Genomic DNA, 18,342 nt, shown 5'->3' with positions numbered 1-18,342 from the left:
TCACTAATACAGAGATTGAAACAGTAATCATAAAGCTACCAAAAAAAAACCCCACAGAAGTCTAGGACCAGATGGCTTCACAGATGAATTCTACCAAACATTCAAGGAAGATTTAGTATCTATACTTCTCAAATAACTCAAAAAAAATTGAAGAGAAGGGAGTAATTCCTAACTCATTTTATGAGGCCAACATCACCCTGATACCAAAACCAGGCAAAGCCAACACACACAAAAAGAAAATTACAAGCCAGTATCTCTGATGCACATAGGTGCAAAAATCCTCAACAAAATGTCAGCAAACAAAACACAATGCATTAATTTAAGGATCATGCAGCACAATCAGGTGGGATTTATTCCAGGAATGCAAGGATGGCCCAACATTTTCAAATCAATCAACATGACATACCACATTAACAAAATGAAATATAAAAACTATATGATCGTCTCAATAAATGCAGAAAAAGCATTTGACAAGATTCAACACCCATTTATGAAAAAAAACTCAATAAAGTAAGTATAGCAGGAATATTCTTCAACATAATAAAGGCCACATATAACAAACCCACAGCTAGCATCATACTCAACAGTGAAAAACTGAAAGCTACCTCCTCTAAAATCAGGCACAAGACAAGAATGCCCACTCTCACCAGTCTTATTCAACATAGTACTCAAAGTGTTAGCCAGAGCTATTAGGCAAGAAAAGGAAATAAAAGGCATCCAAATTAGAAAGGAAGAAGTAAAACTTTCACTATTTGTAGATGATATTATGTTATATACAGAAAACCCTAAAGTCTCCATCAAAAATCTGTCAGGAGTAATAAACAAATACAGTAAATTGGCAGGATACAAAATCAATATACAAATATCTGTTGTGTTTCTATACACTAACAATGAGCTAGCAGAAAGCAAAATTAGGTAAACAATCCCATTGATAATTGCAAGAAAAAGAATAAAATATCTAGGAATAAATTTAACCAAGGAGGTAGAAGAACTGAACATTGAAATTTATAAGTCACTGATGATAGGAACTGAAGAAGAAACAAATACATGGGAAGATATTCTGTGCTTTTCTATTGGAAGAATTAATATTGTTAAAATGTCTGTATTACCCAAAGCAATATACAAACTGAATGCAATCCCTATCAAAATTCCAACAACATTTTTTCACAGAAATAGGACAAATAATTCTAAAATTTGTATGAAAACACATATGAACCCAAATAGTCAACACAATTCTGAAAAAAAAAAAACAAAGCTGGAGGTACAACATGCCCTTATTTCAAAATATACTACAAAGCCACAGTAATCAAAACTGCATGGTATTAGCAGAAAAACAGATACACAAATCAATGGAGCAGAATTGAGAGCCTAGAAATAAACTCACACATATATGAACAATTAATTTATGACAAAGGAGCAAAAAAAAAATACAATGGAGAAAGAATAATCTGTTCAGTAAACGGTATTGGGAAAAATAAATGTGACATGCAAAAAAATGAAACTAGACCACTAACTCACATCATACTCAAAAATTAACTGAAAAATGTTTACAGACTTCAGTATAAGATTTGAAACCATAAAACTAGAAGAAAACATAGGCACTATGCTTTCTGACACTAGTCTTAGCAATATCTTTCTAGATGTTTCCTTAGGCAAAGGAAACAAAAGCAAAAATAAACAAATGGGACTACATCAAACTAAAAAGCTTCTGCACAGCTAAGGAAACCATAAAAAAAATAAAAAGACAACCTACCAAATGGGAGAAAATATTTTCAAATCATGTATCTGATAAGGGGTTAATACCCAAAATATATAAAGAAATCATACAACTCAACAACAGTAAAAAAGCAAACACCTGATTAAAAAATGGGCAGAGCAACTGTGTACACATATTTCCAGACAAGACATATAGATGGCCAACAGGCACATGAAAAGATGTTCAACGTCACTAATTACTAGGGAAATGTAAATCTAAACCACAATAATATACCATCTCACGCCTATTAGATTGTCTATTACCAAAAAGGCAAGAAATAAGTGTTTGAGAAGATGTGAAGAGAAGGGAACCTTAAACAGTTTGTGGGACTGTAAACTGGTACTGCCACTAAGGAAGAAATACGAAGATTCCTCAAAAAAATTAAGAATAGAACTACCATATAATCCAGCTATTCCACTTCTGGGTATTTATCCAAAAATATGAAAATGCTAATTGGAAAAGATACATGCAGCTCTATGTTCATTGTGGCATTATTTACAATTGCCAAAATATGGAAACAATCTAAGAGCTCATCAATAGATGAATAGACGGAAAAGATGTGGCATCCATATAAAATGGACGCTACTCTGCCATAGAAAGATGAAATTTTGCCATTTGCAGTATGCATGGATCTTGAGGTTATTATGCTAGGTGAAGTAAGTCAGATGGACAAAGACAAATACCATATGGTTTCACTCATTCATAGAATATAAAAAACAAACAAAAAATAAATGAACAAACCAAACCAAACAAAAATGAACACATAGATACAGAGAACAGAATAGTGTTACCAGGGGGAAAGAGGAGGTGGGGGGAAGAGTGAAAAGGGTAAAGGGGATCAATTGTAATGGTGATGGATAGAAACTAAAGTTTTGGTAGTGGGCATGCTATAGGGTATACAAAAGTAGAAATACAATATTGTACAAATGAAACTTAAATGCTATTATAAACCAATGCTACCTCAACAAAAATAAATCTTAAAAAAATAAACAAAAATAACTAAACAAAGCAAAGAAAAAATACATGTACTTTCAAGGTTTTCTTGTAGCCACCGAACACTGTGTATTATCTACTATGGTATAACTTCCAACGATTTATTCACTGTGTGGTACATAGTATGTGATCAATAGATATTTGTTGAATGAATGCTGAATAGATTTCTAAAAAACTAGAATATTCAGTGAATTGGGGTGGGGGATTCTGATCAACTTAATTTTCTAAATTTCTGGAGGCTATCCTAAAAATCTATGGATTTTTTTTTTCCTATAGGGAAGAATCTAGCATGAAACCTGGCAAATGTCATGCTCTCAATAAATAGAAGTTCCTATCAAAAAATCATGAACCTAGCTTCTAGTCCTACAGTTTGCTATTAATTAGCTGTGTGACCTTGGGAGATTCATAACTGACTGGAACTCAGCTGCCCTATCTGCAAAAGTGACAATACATCTTAGTGCCTAAAAGCAAGAGACTTGTACTACTCTCAACACAGATGACAGAATTGCAAGCAGTGATAATGAGGAAGGATTTGTATGGAGAAAGCTGCTAGGGTGTTAAGTGATCCATCTGCTAGCAATAACGAAGTCATTTTCTTACAGAATATTTGGCTATTTTGTTATTCTTTTAACAAATATTCATTGAGCATCTATCTAATCCATGGCTAGCTCTATGCTAGGAGCTGAGAGACACTGAACTAACAATGATATTTATTTATTTTGTGAGGCACTAGGTACCATCATGATTCCTATTGTACAGATGAAGAAACTGTAGCTCAGAGACTTTAATGATCTACCCAAGATGACACAGCTAACAGAGCTGAGATATAAACCCCAATCTAACTCCATGGCTTAGGCCCCTAATCACTACATGTTTCTGCTTCAGCACAGAGATGCAAGGAGGGGAAGCACACCATATGGTAGGGAGCTCCTAACCATAGGGTAGGGTACAATACCCGGCACACAAGCATAGTGAATTTGTATTTGTGATGGAATATTCTGGAAGTGTCTTGGCCATAAGAGGAAAAACTATCTCCTATTCCACCAACAGTGGGGGCTCAGCTGGAGAATATATGCTCTCAGGTCCAATCTACAGTCCTCAGACTGCCTGGAGACAATTATTGAAATAACAAAGAATAAAGTGGTACAGTGTGATGGCTAAGAGCTCAGCACTAGTGCTAGGTCACCTGAGAAAGAAATCTGATTTCATCACTTGCAAAAGAGGTGGGGCGGTAATCTATTTCATACTACAGATACCTAGATATAGTGTTACTACTGCTTAACATGTCACATACAGAGGACATTTTCACAATTACATAAAAGTCAGAGATCTTTATTTAACCAAGTGCCAATTCTTAAGTAATTTCTATCTAATGTACTTTTTAAAATGATAGTTAACTCTAGTGTATTCTCTGTGCTGATTATACCAGATGCCATGATTACTGCCTTTGGCTGCACAAATAATTAAGCAGATGGTACTTACCCACCACAGTCCCACAGGTTCAATACCAGGTTCCCCAGAAATCGAACATGAGAATGTTCTACATCAACTGGAAGACAAATATGACAACTCTAGTAATTGTAGTATGTGAGGTGAAATTCAAAATAAGCAAAGTGCTAACCCATGGAATTTAGAAGAACCAAAGTGGAGTGAAATGCTCAAAGCTACAACAAGAAGGTGATTTTCAGCTTAGTAGTGTGGTTTAGTGGCAAGGTGGGCACCTAAACTACCCTGAGCTACAGAACTGGATCTCATGTAAGTCATTTTACTTTTTAGTAGTTTAGTGCTTAGAGCAGAAACAATTCCCAATTATAATACTGTTAAAATTTCAACATGTAAGACAGAGACATATACCATTTAAGAGCTCTTTTCTGACCTGCCAACAGTCTTCACAAAAAAAAATTTTTAAATGACAACAAAAACCAAATACAAAACAAACATAAAACAACCAAACTCACTCCTTCTATTGATTTATTTTGATTAATGATCCTACCATTTTCCCATTTTGAGGGGGGTCATTTTGACCTTTCTGTCCACATTCAACTCATTGCCATTCCTTTGTAATCTCTCTCAATTCCACTGTTCCTTTTACAACCTGCCACTAACATTAGGGAAAGCCCTTACCTTCTCAAGCCTACACAACTACAATAGCTCCTCAATTACCTCCCACCAGGAAGCCTTACTCACTTTGCTTCATCCTATAGGCTACTGCCAGGTTTATCTTAACACTACTTTGAACATGTCACTCCCCATTCAAAAAAACTTTCAATGGCTCCTCCATGCCTATAGTGGGAGCATTCAAGGTCCTTCAGAATTTGGCTTCCAATCTACCTTTATGTCCCCCAATGATTCACATTAATAAAGCCTTTTGCTCCAGTCCAATTTGGTTTACTCATAGTCCTCCCAAACCCCACTACCTCCCCAACCCCCAACATACCTCATATCAGGGGTCGCAAACTTGCTAATAGGAGCCAGGCTGGGAAATGTACAAGAGTGAAGTTGATCATGTATGGAGAGTAAATATCCACCCAAGGGGACGATGGAGTGGGTAGCAATTACTCAGCTCTAGCTCATTTGTCATGCAGGAACGTGTGGGCTCAGAATTACCAGATCTTTAGATTTTTCAATAGTAATAGGAAATCCAGATTTTTATGGAAACTTTTACATATTGATAACTAATTTCAATTTTTCTAAAACATTGCACAGGCCAAACAAAACACATCTACAGGCCTCATCCAGCATACAGGCTGCCTGTTTGCGACCTCTGCCTTACACTTCCCTCCCCACCCTATACTTTGCCTGCTCTGTCCATCTGCCTAGAACATCCTCCCCACCTTTCTTCTGAAGTTAGATTCATTTTCTAAGACCCAGCTTAAATCCCACATCCTGTAAAATCCTTAACTGGCCACCCCCACTTACCATCATCACTCCCTCTGAATTCATTTAAACATTTATTAAGCATCTACTCTCTGCCAGGCACTAAAAATCACAAGGAGGAATAATGAAAATTCTTATCCTGGAAACTGCGTAAAGTCTAGCAATCATCATCTTTATAATTTATGTGATAATCAATCACACAGTGGTGCTTCTTCTGCAGCTATCTTGAAGCTGTTGCTTAAATTGACTGCCATCTAACTCTTGTGCAATTTTATCTTCTCATAAACTAGATCCTAATCAGCAAAGCATTATCTAAAAAAAAAAAACAAAAAACACTGGCATTAGGTCGAACAGTTCTTAATTAAAATATCAGCTTTACCTCTCTGTGTGACCTTGGGTAAGTCAACCTCAAGTCTTAGTTTCCTCTTCCATTTAAAAAAGTGGGAGGCATACTGTTGACCTCACAGGATTACTGTGAGGATTAAAGGAGTTATCATACGTAAAGTGCCTGGCACGTAGTAGGTGCTCAAACTACTTCCCTTTTCCCCCTTACTTCCCCCTCCTTGGAAAAGGAATCATATCTTACATGTCTTTGTATTTCCAACAGAGTCTACGAGAGAGTAGGTGCTCAAACTGCTATTAATTTGAAGACTATGTAAACGGTCTAGTACTAAAAAAAAATGGAAAGAAGTGCTACTGAGAAAGGGAAAGACAATAACAAAAGAAGTGACAGGATTCAGTGACTGTTTAGATACTGAGCACATGGGATAGAAATCTGATTTCTATTCCCATATATTGAAATTGTTCTCATCAAGTAACCAACTGCCCCATTATCAAATCCAGTGGACTTTTAGTCCTTGTCTTACTTTCTGCAGCATGACACTGTTGACTACTCTCTTCTCAAAAGATTCTCTTCTCTTGGCCTCTGATATCATACCTATAACCTCTCTGGCACATCCTCCTTTACAGTCTCCTATTCTTCTTTCTGTCCCTTAAATGTTGGGGTTCTTCAGGATTCCATCTTTGGCCACCTACTCTTCTCTCTGTATTCTTCCCGCAGGCAAGCAAGTCAATTCATATTTTTTACTTACCATTTGGATACCGATAATCCATTTATATTTATATATCTATATTATATCTATATATCTATATATAGATATATATATATCTATAGATATATATATCTATAGATATAATATATATATATAAATTATAATATATATGTATATATATATATAAAATACAGATTTCTTTCTTCCCTTTCTGAATCATACATTGGACATCTTCACTTGCATAAAGCACAAAAGTATCCCAAACTCAGTGCATCCAAATATAACTCATTCTCCTCCCATTCTTACCACAAAATCTATTCCTCTTTCAGTCTAAGCCAAAATCTTAGTTTCATCCTTGAGTCTACTCTTTCCCCCATTATTCCCCCCAAACCTATAAGCAAATCCTACTGACTCTACCTCTTAAATATATCCCAAATGCATTTGCTTCTTACCATATCCACTGCCACCACCCTAACCAAAGTTAAGCCCCCAGCATCTCTTACCTGGTCTACTAAAAACCATCTCCCAATTTGTCAACCTTTTTCTACCCTTGTCTCCCTCCAATCTATCTTTCATATTACAGATAAAATGATCTCTCAACAATGCAGATTTTATTCCATTCTTCTTTAAAAAGAAAAAAAAACATAGCATGTCTCTGTATGACTATATACACCCAGAAAAAAAAAAGCCAAAAGGGTAACCTCAAATTACTAATGGTGATTGTCCCTAGCAAGTAAGCCTGAGAATGAGGGAAGGAGTAGACTTTCCATACTTCTATAATGTTTGAATTTTTCACAAGTATTACTTCTGTAATTAAAATTTTAAATTAAAAATAATGTAATCTATCCTACTACTTCTCTGTTTGAAACTCTAAGGGTTGCCCTCTACCCTCAGTTTAGTTTAAACTACCTGACTTAGCTTTATGATCTAACCCCCACCTTCTGTCTCCCTCTTTAATCTCATGTCTCCTATAGGGCCCTCTGGCTCTCCTAGTCTTTCTGTCCTGCTGTCATAATAGCAACTGAAAAGAACCAAGAATAGAGCTTTGGGATATCACATACACTTATGGGGCAGAAAGAAGAAAATATTCTTGTTTTTTTAAAAGGGAAGGATGGTTAAAGATATAGGAATAAAATAAGGGTAATAAAGCATTAAATAAAAGCCAAGGGAACAGAGAATTTTGAGAAGGTAGGAAATCTTGGAGACGTCAACAGTGTTTGAGACTAAAATACTTCATATTCACAATTTTATTGACAAGTTTACTATTTCAACAAACACATTTTAACAGCCCCCTAATAATTAATTACACCACCATTCTGTATCCTTACTTCAAATTTCAAAACAGTAGATTCTAATTTTAACAAAATGGAACTAGGCTTTTTTCAGCAATGACAAACTATAAAAATACTAAAACATTAAAGGTGATATAATAGTTTAGAATAAGTACTTTTCCAGTATTTTTAAAGAAAATCAGCAACTGCATAAAAGTGAATAGTAAGTAAAAATCAATACACTATACATAATATTTTTAATTAGTCTGTAAGTTTAGCAGTAGAACTCAGACCTTTCTTCAGCAATGACAAACTAAAGATACACTAAAGCATTAAGGCCAGCATTATATTTCAAAGTATACTTTTACTACCTTTAAGAAATACAGTAATTACTAATAAAGTACTATCAGTAATGGTCCCATTGAGATATCCTTAAGTTCAAGAGCCCTGTTCCATTCACAGGAAGCTCCAGGAAAACATCTGTTAAATAAATGGCCTGCTTTAATGTACAGGGTTCATATAATTTGCAAATATCTTATCTAAAATTTTTTAATGATGCTGCTAGATTATTTTAAAACTATTTTAAGTAGCTTGACTAGCTCTGAAATTTGGGTTGCAAGACTATTCACTAGATTTAGGGTAGTCAATCACTCTGCTGATTAGCTAAAAACAAAAATATTAATTGGACTAGAAAAAAAACACTTCAATAAAATGTGCAGAATTTAAAATACAAAGAGAAAGAAATCTGCCAGGAATTGCAGCTGTAGCATGAGCTCCATTTCTAAGTCTATTAAAATGAAATTAACGTGAGAACCAAAGTAAATAAAACAGCATACAGTAAACATTAGCTTCCTCTAATCTACTGAAACTGTGTTTATTAGGTCCAGATATTAAACTTGGAAGAGCAGAAAAAATTTAAAATATAGCAAATCAAAACAGGGAGAAGTCTGGACAGGCACTTTCTAGAAGGAAGTCTCTCAAGGCATAATAGGCCATAGCACCCTGTCTTAACCAAAATTTTTGATAAATGACTTTGATGAAAACTAGATGAGATGCTTATCAAATGTACAAATTGTACAAAACTAGGAAGGATAGCTAATATATCAGATGAGAGAATAAGTAGTTAAAATGAAAATAGTATCCAACTCCTTTCGTATGGATCAGAAAACTGAGTCTCAGTGAGATAGTAACTTGTCTTGGACTTCATAGTTAGCAAACACTGTACAGAAACATATCATGGTCTAAAACAAACAAAACTGAATAATAGAGATAAAAATTTATTCTTAGGTTCAAAATATTAACTGCACAAGAATCAGAAGGAGGATATGTGTTTTAATAACAATATATATGAAAAGGTATATTTTTCATATGACTCAGTATAATGAAGGCCCCTTCACAAAAGGAGAGTAGGGGCTAGAATGTGCTAACAGCAGTGTGATGCCCAGAGCAAGAGATGTAATAGTCCTACTCTGTCCTGATTAGACCACATCTTCACTCAAGACTCAGCACTTAAAAATATATATATAGACACATTCAAACAAGTTCTTTAAAATGCTTCAAAATGATGTCAAGTGAGGAATACATAGAGGTACTGGAGATGTTTAACTTAAAGAAGATAAGATTTGGGAGGCAAAGGATGCCTAGGATAGATGGAGACATTAATCACACTAAAATATTTGTAGAGGCTAAAGAGAACAGAAAGGGTATAAGCTAACAGAAATAAAGGGAAATAGATTTGGGGCTCTAAATAAGAAATAACTTTCTAATCATTAAAGCTTCCTCAATTATGAGAGTCTACATTACACTCTAAGAACAAAAGTGAGGTTTCCTTCTCTTTTGTATCCTAGGGTCTAGAACATAGGGCGTTTTAAAAATGTTTGTCATTCTTGAAACCAGAGTGAGATACCTTATGAAGTAGTGGGTGACTTATTCCTAAAAATGTTCAAGATGCTAGCAACCCAGATCAGGAATCTTTGAAAGCCAAGTAGGGCAACGGTTTTGTCACATAGAGGCCAAGGACCAAGGAAGAATCCAGAAATGCTTGGATGCTACAAAATGAAATGGCATTATAGCCTAGAGACAGAAAGGGTCTCCCAGGAGCATAAATCCACTGAACTGGCAGCCACGGCAGCCCAGCTAGCCTATACTAAGAAGGCAGATTGAACATTCAAACCATAAAGGGCAATAAAACATTTCTCAAGTCAATGCTAGAACTCTAATAAGAACTTCTATGTGTAGCCAGGTAAAGCAGTAGAGTACAGATCTGGATAACCTCCGTCCAACAGCCCCCCAATCCCAGCAATTTACCTTTTAGTGAAGACTAGAACTAACTACTGCTTTTAAAAAATCTTAGATTTTATTGTTATGCTGGTTAATACCCATCAATTAATTTCCCTTTAATGTAATAACAGTTAAAAACAAACGCCTCCCCCCACATGAACAAACAAAAGGGCCCCTATGCTTGTTTAAGAAAGAGCAAGATAGAAAAGAAGTTGGACAAGGGCAGCCCATTTGGTAAGTAACCTAGAAAGGAAAAAACTTCCCCAAGAGAGCGAGCAGTAGTAACCAGAATTAGGTCACATTCCTCTGAAAAGGAGTGAAAAAAAGGGAAACATGCTCAAAAAACAAATCTGTCAATCTCTGCATCCCCAAGTTACAGCAATCAAGTGTGTTATGCAGATTATTAATAATTAAGATCACCTGACTTTACAATAAGATAAAACATCTTACTTGTTGCACCAAGGCGACGTGTGTCTCTTGCAATATAATTTGCAAATATAATAGACCTCATGCTGGTCTTACCAGACCCACTTTTACCCATCAACAGCACCTAAGGACAAAATGGGGAAAAAGAGAGGAAAGAAGTCAGCAATCAACAGCAAATCAAGTCTAAAAGGATCTATTTCTCTCCTATCCTTGATGTTTTACTGAAGTGACAGAACTAACAACCTGGTGTGGATATCTGTAACTAACTAGTTCCCCAACCAATGGTGATTGCAAAGGTATCTAGAATTCCAGAGGCCAGGCACTTACCTGTCATGAGTCATTCTCTTGGTGATAGAATCACAGTGAATTTATTATGGTAATAATATGCACTATCATACATTCAGAATTATGTTAGAGGAATACCAACTTGAGAGGAAACTGAACCCTAATCTCTCATTATCTAATGTTTTATGCACTGAACTACCTGGCAGGGTATTTCAGTATAACTGAAAGTTCTTCCTCCTGCTCAGGGTCAACCTTACCACCTCTGCCCTTGATCTCATCCTTTCTACTTATCTTCATGATTTTGTTCCATTAATTATTCTTTTTTTCCTTTTTAAAAGCATCCCATCACCTACAGGATCAAGTCCTTAAACTACATACAAGACCCTCCCTGATCTGGCTTATCTACTTCTTTGCCTTCATCTTCTGACCACTCCTGGCCTGGAACTTGTAGAGTTCAGCCATACTGAACTGAACTGAAATGCATATAGCCCCTTTGACTGCTCCCAAGTCTCCAGGGAGCCCATCTATGTCTTTGTATCATGCTGTACTCTCTGCCAGTAACTTTTCACTCCCTTTTCTTCCTTCAGCTAAGCTCCACTTACCCTTCAAGACTTGGTTCAGTAATCATCTCCTCAATAAGCTTCTCTAATTACAATGCCCTAGGCTGGCTTAGGTGTGTTTCACCTCTGTCCTCCCATGACACTCTTATGACACTGCAAAAACCATAATGCATTGTAGTTATCCAGTCTTCTTTTTTGGCCTGTCTCTCACAAGACTGAGCTCCTGAATGGCAGGGAGAATCCCACTGAGTCTTCAGTGCCTAACATACAACAGATGCTCAAAATATGTTAATCAAAAGAATGAGCAGTCTATCAAAACAAAGATATAAAAGAAGCAAATTTTTAGCAGTGAGAATTGTCCAATGGAAAGGGTAGTCACATGAAGGTAAACACCTTCTTGTCAATGTCAGCATTTAACAAAGACAGAAAAACACCTATTAAAGATGACGTAGATTCTTGCACTAGGAGGGAATTGGGTGAGGTAACTTTCAAGAGTCTTTTCTAACTTAAAATTTATTAAATGTATTTCCAATTACCTTGCTTTTCAAATGAGGGGATAGATATTCTAACTTCAATTCCAAGATATTTTATAAAAATTTCCTATTACAAATATTAATGAAGTATTACAAATATTAATGGAGTATTAATGAAAGTATGCTGCACTCAAGTTCAATGTAATCTCACTATTTAGCTACATAATTTTATCTTACTAAGGAAATGTTACTAAGGAGCCAGTCTAAAATTGTTAGAAAAAAGGTTTGCTTTTATTCTTAATCACGTACAATTTCTGGTATTATTAGGTACCCTTGTTGATAGCAACTTTAGCCAGGCTCATCAAGAATATTTCCTTATCAAACTGCAGTTATGTAACTGAATTACTAGATAAAGTTAGGGCTAAATACAGTACATTTCTCTGTTAACTGAAATATAGTTGATTTACAATATTGTGTTAGTTTCAGGTACACAGCATGGTGATTCATTTTTGTTTTGAGGGCTTTTTTGTAGATTATATTCCATCATAGGTTAATACAAGATATTGGGTATAATTCCCTGTGCAAAGGTAAATCTCTGTTGCTTATCTATTTTGTGTAGAAGTTTGCATCTGTTAATCCTACACTCCTAATTTGTCCCTCCCCACTCCCTCTCCCCTTTGGTAACCGTAAGTTTGTTTTCTACGTCTGTTAAGTCTGTTTCTGTTTCGTATATAGATTCATGGGTATTATTTTTTAGATTCCACATATAAGTGATACCATATAGTATTTGTCTTTCTCTGCCTGACTGATTTCATTAAACCTACTAGTCTCTAGGTTCATCCATGTTGCTGCAAATGGCAATATTTCATTCTTTTTTATGGGCTTTTGTTTTCCAATTTAAGAAATCTAATTTTAATAGTTTATGAAAGACTTATCAAGGCCAACTGTATTAAGTACTAATCTAAGTATTCTACATGCATTTGCTCATTTAAATTTCATAACAATTCTATGAGATGGGGAATATTATTATCACCATTTTAAAAATGAAGAAACTGAAAGCTCAAAAGGTACAGGAATTTGCTCCAGAGCTGTGCTCATATGGATTCTTTCTAAACCTCAAGTTAGAGCACAGTACCATAAAAGCACAACGGAAGGAGTGTTCAATTCCATTTGGAGAATTCATGTAAGACCTTACAGTGGTAACATTTGAGTTGGGTTCAACATAAATGCCCAGGCAAAGGCTTGTGTAGTGTGTATATGACTTGCACAAAATGCAAGTTAATTTGTAAATGTGGAGAAAAACAGATTCTGCATAGCTATGATAGGGTGCACAGGTGTGGCAGATGGTTTAGTCAGGAATAGATTTTTAAAGGGCTTTCTACAAGATGAAGTAATTTGGATTATATTCTGTGGGCTGTGGGAAGTTACAAAAAGTTCTTAAGTATGTGAATGGCCTAGTTAGATTTATATATTAGAAAAATTAAACCTGATAACAAAGAAGGGAACAAGAGTCAGGGAGAACATGTAGAAGTTCCTACAACAGTCCAGAAAAGATGGCAAATATGCACCACATTATTTCCTGACTAGTAACTTCTTACCTTTACCTTCGTGGTTTTGATGTACCTAACACATCTTACCTTTTTCTTCATGGCTGTATTTGGTAGCACCCATCTGCAGATATAAACCAAAAGACAGAGTTTCTATGATCCAGTTGCCTTAAAAATTGGAATTAAAGAAATAGCAAAAAAAAAAGTGGAGGTGGAAAAGAGCACTGTTTAGCACAACAGTTGAATACATTTGTCTGAGGGACCTCAGTTAAGTAGAGGCCCTCATTTTCCTACATTATAAAACTGGGTTTATGCTCCTTCTTCCCTAATTCTGTGCTCAGGAGATAGCGCTTGGGAAGATTTCATTTAGAAATATAGATGAGCCATTAAAATTCAAGATTCACCTTTCCTTCATCTTAAAAAAATTATCCAAGCAACATTTACAAGTGCTTTAATAATTCAAGCAATATTGTCATATTTGAATACCTTTTTTTTAAGTCAGCATGTTTTAAAAATCTTTAGTCCTTCAGCTGTTCTTCCAAGTCATTTTTCACTTATCACAAGCACAAGGTATATAAAACACAAGTCTCAAATTCAGGTACAAATTAGCACAGAAAGCACTCTCAAGCTGCCCAGGAAATGCCAACCCTCTTCCTAGTCTTCTCATCCTCAACATGATGGTGTCAAATCTCCTTTATGGATAATTCAAAGGAATTCATAATGGCCTCCTCAATTAGAACACATCCCCCTCCCCGGAGTGATTATCAGGCCTGTCCCAAGAGTTGCTTCCACCCAGATAGCAACCAGTACTCTTCCCAGTTTATCCAATAGCCAAAAGCAACTTTACTGGTAAATCAAAGCACTTTCTCATGGGTGATGTGTTCTAATTCACAATACTCTCTTCAGTTAGAACGCGCAACCTCCCCCCTCCAGGTTTAACATAATACCCTTCACCCACCCAAGCGATCCTTCCGGTTCCCCTATGGGAGGATCCATTCTCGGCCCCAGATTCTCCTTCTCCATCTTTTTCTCAGAGTCAGATTCTTCCATCGTGCAACAAGTCCTTTCCAGTCCCTTCTAAATACGCAGTACTCTCTCGTTTTTTTCCTTGTTCACCCCCTCTGCCGCCTATTCTTGTCGCCTGCGGCCCTTAGGCCTGCTCTATTCTTGCCTCCGCCTTTGTCCACTGGGGGGCTGCTTTCCCCACGGTTACCTTTACCGCCTCGAACCTGGCCTCAAGGCACCGCCGAGCTGGCCAGCTCAAAGGCTAAATGATTCGTTGGTGCAAAGGAAGAGATGGAGGATGAGAAGGAAAGAAGGATTAGGGAAGGGGTTCGTCTCGAGTTTGGGCCTTGGCCCCAAGGTCTCGAAACCCAAAGGGGACTTCACCCGCAAAGAGGTGGGGATGACGAAGGCAGAGGCGGCGGAAAGAGCAGGCCCGTGCCGTACGCACTAAGCGATGAATGCTTCAGCCGGCTCGTTGTTCCCGAGCCTCGCCGCTCGGGAGAGTCCGCCAGTGGCTGCAGCGGTGACGACCTAACCGCCCGCCCTTCAGGAGCGCAGGTACCTCACCACAACCACCGGACTGCAGGCCAGGATCACGTGGGCACCTGCCGTAAACCCGGAGTCTGTCACCTGATGGCCGCTTCCCTAGGGGCGGGTGGTCTGGGAAAAATACCATAGAGACTGCGCGGAGAAAGACAGAGTGCCGTCTGTCGCTGTCACGTGGCCCGGTTTCTGACTCAGCCACAGGCTTGGTTGGGTGCTGCCCGCCTAAAGGGGCTTCCCTTGTGGGCAACCAGGCCCCAGCGCCGCTGCGGAGAATTAAAGGAGACGGTTGGAATTTCAGTGCGTCAAAGCTAGCCTTTTTTTTTTTTTAAACTGCTATTTAACCCTTAACGTTTTTCAATGAGGAAGGCCCAACATTAACTTTTTTTTCCTGTTTTTTAAATCTTTATCGTCCTGCTTTTATTATTAGTCCCATCCCTATAACTGAGCTTGTAATTAAGTGAGTTAATACATCCGAAGTGATTACAAATGTGTCTTCCACATAGCGCGCAATAAAAGTTATTGCTGTGATCAGGGATTCATAAGGAATTTTAAGACCCACCCTTATCTCCCTACTTGTTTAAAACTGGAAATATGGGAAACGAATCATCATACACCATAGTAAGAAGCCAATAGACAAAGTCTAGAATTGATGACTGAAGGACTAGTGATAGACATATACATAACACATTTAGATGTAGGGACTCAAGGGAAAAACGTCTGAAATAGTTCAACGGGGGCTGCTTCTGGAGAGGGGCAGGGCATAGAAAGTGAGGGTATTGTTGCTTTTCATCTTAATCCTTTTAAATATATATACTATGTATATATTTAAACCACATGTATACATTACTTGAAAAGAAAGAAGAACTGGAGGGAGAGAAGGAAGGACAGACGGAAGGAAAGAGAAACGACAGAAACAGGGTGTTGTCTACTCCCAGATGTCCCCATTTTCCATACTGTATGATTCCTTCTTACCACAACTGACATATTTCAAGAAAAATTCATTTTATTCTTACCATGCCTCCTTAACCCTATCACTTGCCAAATATCCCTCTTCCCTACCAGCTGTCCCCTAATCAGCTCTTGTTCTAGTTTTCCCTTTGTGGTGAAGGACGTTAAGTCCCAAACTAGAAAGTCATTTTATTACTGTTTTCTTCCAGTTTTATTAAAATATTGTATTGTCAATTGACATACAGCACTGTATAAGTTTACGGTGTACAGCATAATGGTTTGACTTACACATATCATGAAATGATTATCACAGTAAGTTTAGTGAACATTCATCATCTCATATAGATACCAAAATAAAGAAATAGAAAAAAATTTTTCTTATGATGAGATCTCTTAAAATTTACTGTTTTAACAACTTTCATGTATAACATACAGCAGTGTTAATTATATTTATCATGTTGTACATTACATCCCTAGTACTTACTTGTTTTATAACGGGACGTTTTTATCTTTTGACTGCCTTCATCCAAATCCCCCTTCCCCCACCTCTCACCTCTGGTAACCACGAATCTGATCTTTTTTTCTATGAGTTTGTTTTTGAAGTATAAGTGATCTATGACACTATGTTAATAGTTCCCATTTCACAACATAGTAGTTCGATATTTCTATGCATTTCAAAATGATCACCATGGTAAGTTTAGTTTTGACATGTCAGCATACAAAGATATTACATAGTTATTGACTATATTCCCCACACTGTACATTTCATACCTGTGATTCATTTATTTGCAACTGGAAATTTGTACTTCTTAATCTCCCTCACCTATCTTTCTTGATGATTATGTTTCAAAGGAATGACTTTCAGTTCCTTGAAAAAGACATTTCTGACTTGCAATAGATACATATTCACAATTGTAAGCTCTTTTGAGTAAATGTTCTGAGAAAAGTAGGTCAGAGCCTATCATCAGGCAAACAGTAAATTCTCCTTGCAGTGTTGAGAATTCTCAGGCAGGCTTTTTAATGGGGGTGAGGGAGTTGGGGTGGGGATCAATGGGGAGCCTGGGGTCATCCTAGGGGCTTGGCAAGACTCTTGGTGCAGCGGTTTGGACAGAGTTATGTGCTGAGAGTTCTGCATTTCCCAATCCATTTTCTACAATCTGTCTGTTCCTACCTATTCTTGGTGTCGCTGTTTTTGTCCCAGCTATGATAATATCAGGCCTGGATAATTGCAATAGTCTGCTAAGTGATTTTCCTACAGTGGCAGCTCCAATGGAGTTTGGAGTGGATGAAATAATGGTCATCAGTCATTTCACCCCTAGAAAAGCATTCAGTGTAAATAATGTGCTTGTTATGTAAAGGCAGCTTTCAACATATCCTCCAACCCCCATTACCACAAGGCTTCACCAGCCAAATTGTCCCCTTAAACCACTCTTTTATAGAAATTCAGTCTCCCTGTTGCTAGTCTCCCTTTCCTTCTGCTCCAAACCATCATACTTCTTTACCTGCTCTCACTACCTCCCTCAAGTTCCATGAAGAACAGATGAAGAAAGGAAGAGAGGATGAAGAAGAAAAGGGGAAGAGGGGAAGAGGTAAGGAAGAGAGGAGAAAGGAGAATAGGGAAGAGGAGGAATAGGGGTAGGAGGATGGGAGTGGAAGAAAAGGATTAGAAAATGATAGAGGAACTAAACAAAATTGAGATTTGATTCCAGAGAATGACAAAGAAGACTGTTGATATGATGCATTCCTCTATGATGTAGAGGTTAAGATTCTGGTTTTCACCCAGGTACCCTTGGCTGCTTATTTTTACATTTCATTAAAGAATCTTACATAGATACTGAAGCAGTAAACTAGCCTCTGTTCCAAAATGGCTCCCCTGATGCTAAAGCTGTTTGCTGATTCACTCTGACTTGGAATTCTTGCAACTTTTTTTCTTCTGACAAACCCCCATCTCTGTTTACCTTGCTCAACTGATTTTGTGCTGAATAGCCTCTAACCTTCCCATTACACTCACTCATCCCCCCAACCTCCTTTGTTCTAGGAAGAAGATCACATTTTAATAACCACCAGAGCTCCAGAAATCCACAAACCCATCATGAGATGACCGTAACACCAGATGCAATTGTATCTGAGTGGACTTCTGGAATAAGAAGACTGCAAGACCCTCACCTCTGATCCTTATCACCTGCTCTGCACCCCAGATCTTCCCATAAAACTTTCCCATACCCATGCCTGGTGGACACACAGTCCTAAAGGCACTAGCCTACTGTGGTCCCCTTTGTATGACAAAGCAATTAAAGCTATTTCTTTTCTACTTCACCTGAAA

The 18,342-nt window shown here is 37.3% G+C and overlaps 1 protein-coding gene and 1 long non-coding RNA gene across 6 annotated transcripts in view; one reads left to right on the top strand and one right to left on the bottom strand.

The window, feature by feature from the left end:
- RRAGB (Ras related GTP binding B) overlaps window positions 1-15,197 on the bottom strand; it is a 26,488-nt gene extending 11,291 nt beyond the window's left edge. The window contains exons 1-5 of one of the 5 annotated variants that reach the window (XM_006218901.4): window positions 14,479-15,197; window positions 13,611-13,644; window positions 10,680-10,779; window positions 6,213-6,296; window positions 4,232-4,298 (exon numbers count right to left, since the gene is read on the bottom strand). In XM_006218901.4, coding sequence (XP_006218963.1) covers window positions 4,232-4,298; window positions 6,213-6,296; window positions 10,680-10,779; window positions 13,611-13,644; window positions 14,479-14,570 — 377 coding nt within the window. In that variant the 5' untranslated portion in view covers window positions 14,571-15,197. The remainder of the gene's footprint in view (window positions 1-4,231; window positions 4,299-6,212; window positions 6,297-10,679; window positions 10,780-13,610; window positions 13,645-14,478) is intronic. The other 4 variants (XM_072955763.1, XM_072955765.1, XM_006218902.4 and 1 more) reach the window with 4 other exon arrangements.
- On the top strand, window positions 14,959-18,342 carry LOC140691754 (uncharacterized). The gene is made up of 2 exons (XR_012067427.1): window positions 14,959-15,083; window positions 18,058-18,342. It is a non-coding gene; the product is annotated as an uncharacterized lncRNA (long non-coding RNA).

This window comes from Vicugna pacos, chromosome X, assembly GCF_048564905.1.
Source record: "Vicugna pacos chromosome X, VicPac4, whole genome shotgun sequence".
Taxonomy (NCBI): domain Eukaryota; kingdom Metazoa; phylum Chordata; class Mammalia; order Artiodactyla; family Camelidae; genus Vicugna; species Vicugna pacos.
The sequence above is the reverse complement of the archived record's forward strand: the minus strand, read 5'-3'. Positions and strand labels throughout refer to the sequence as shown.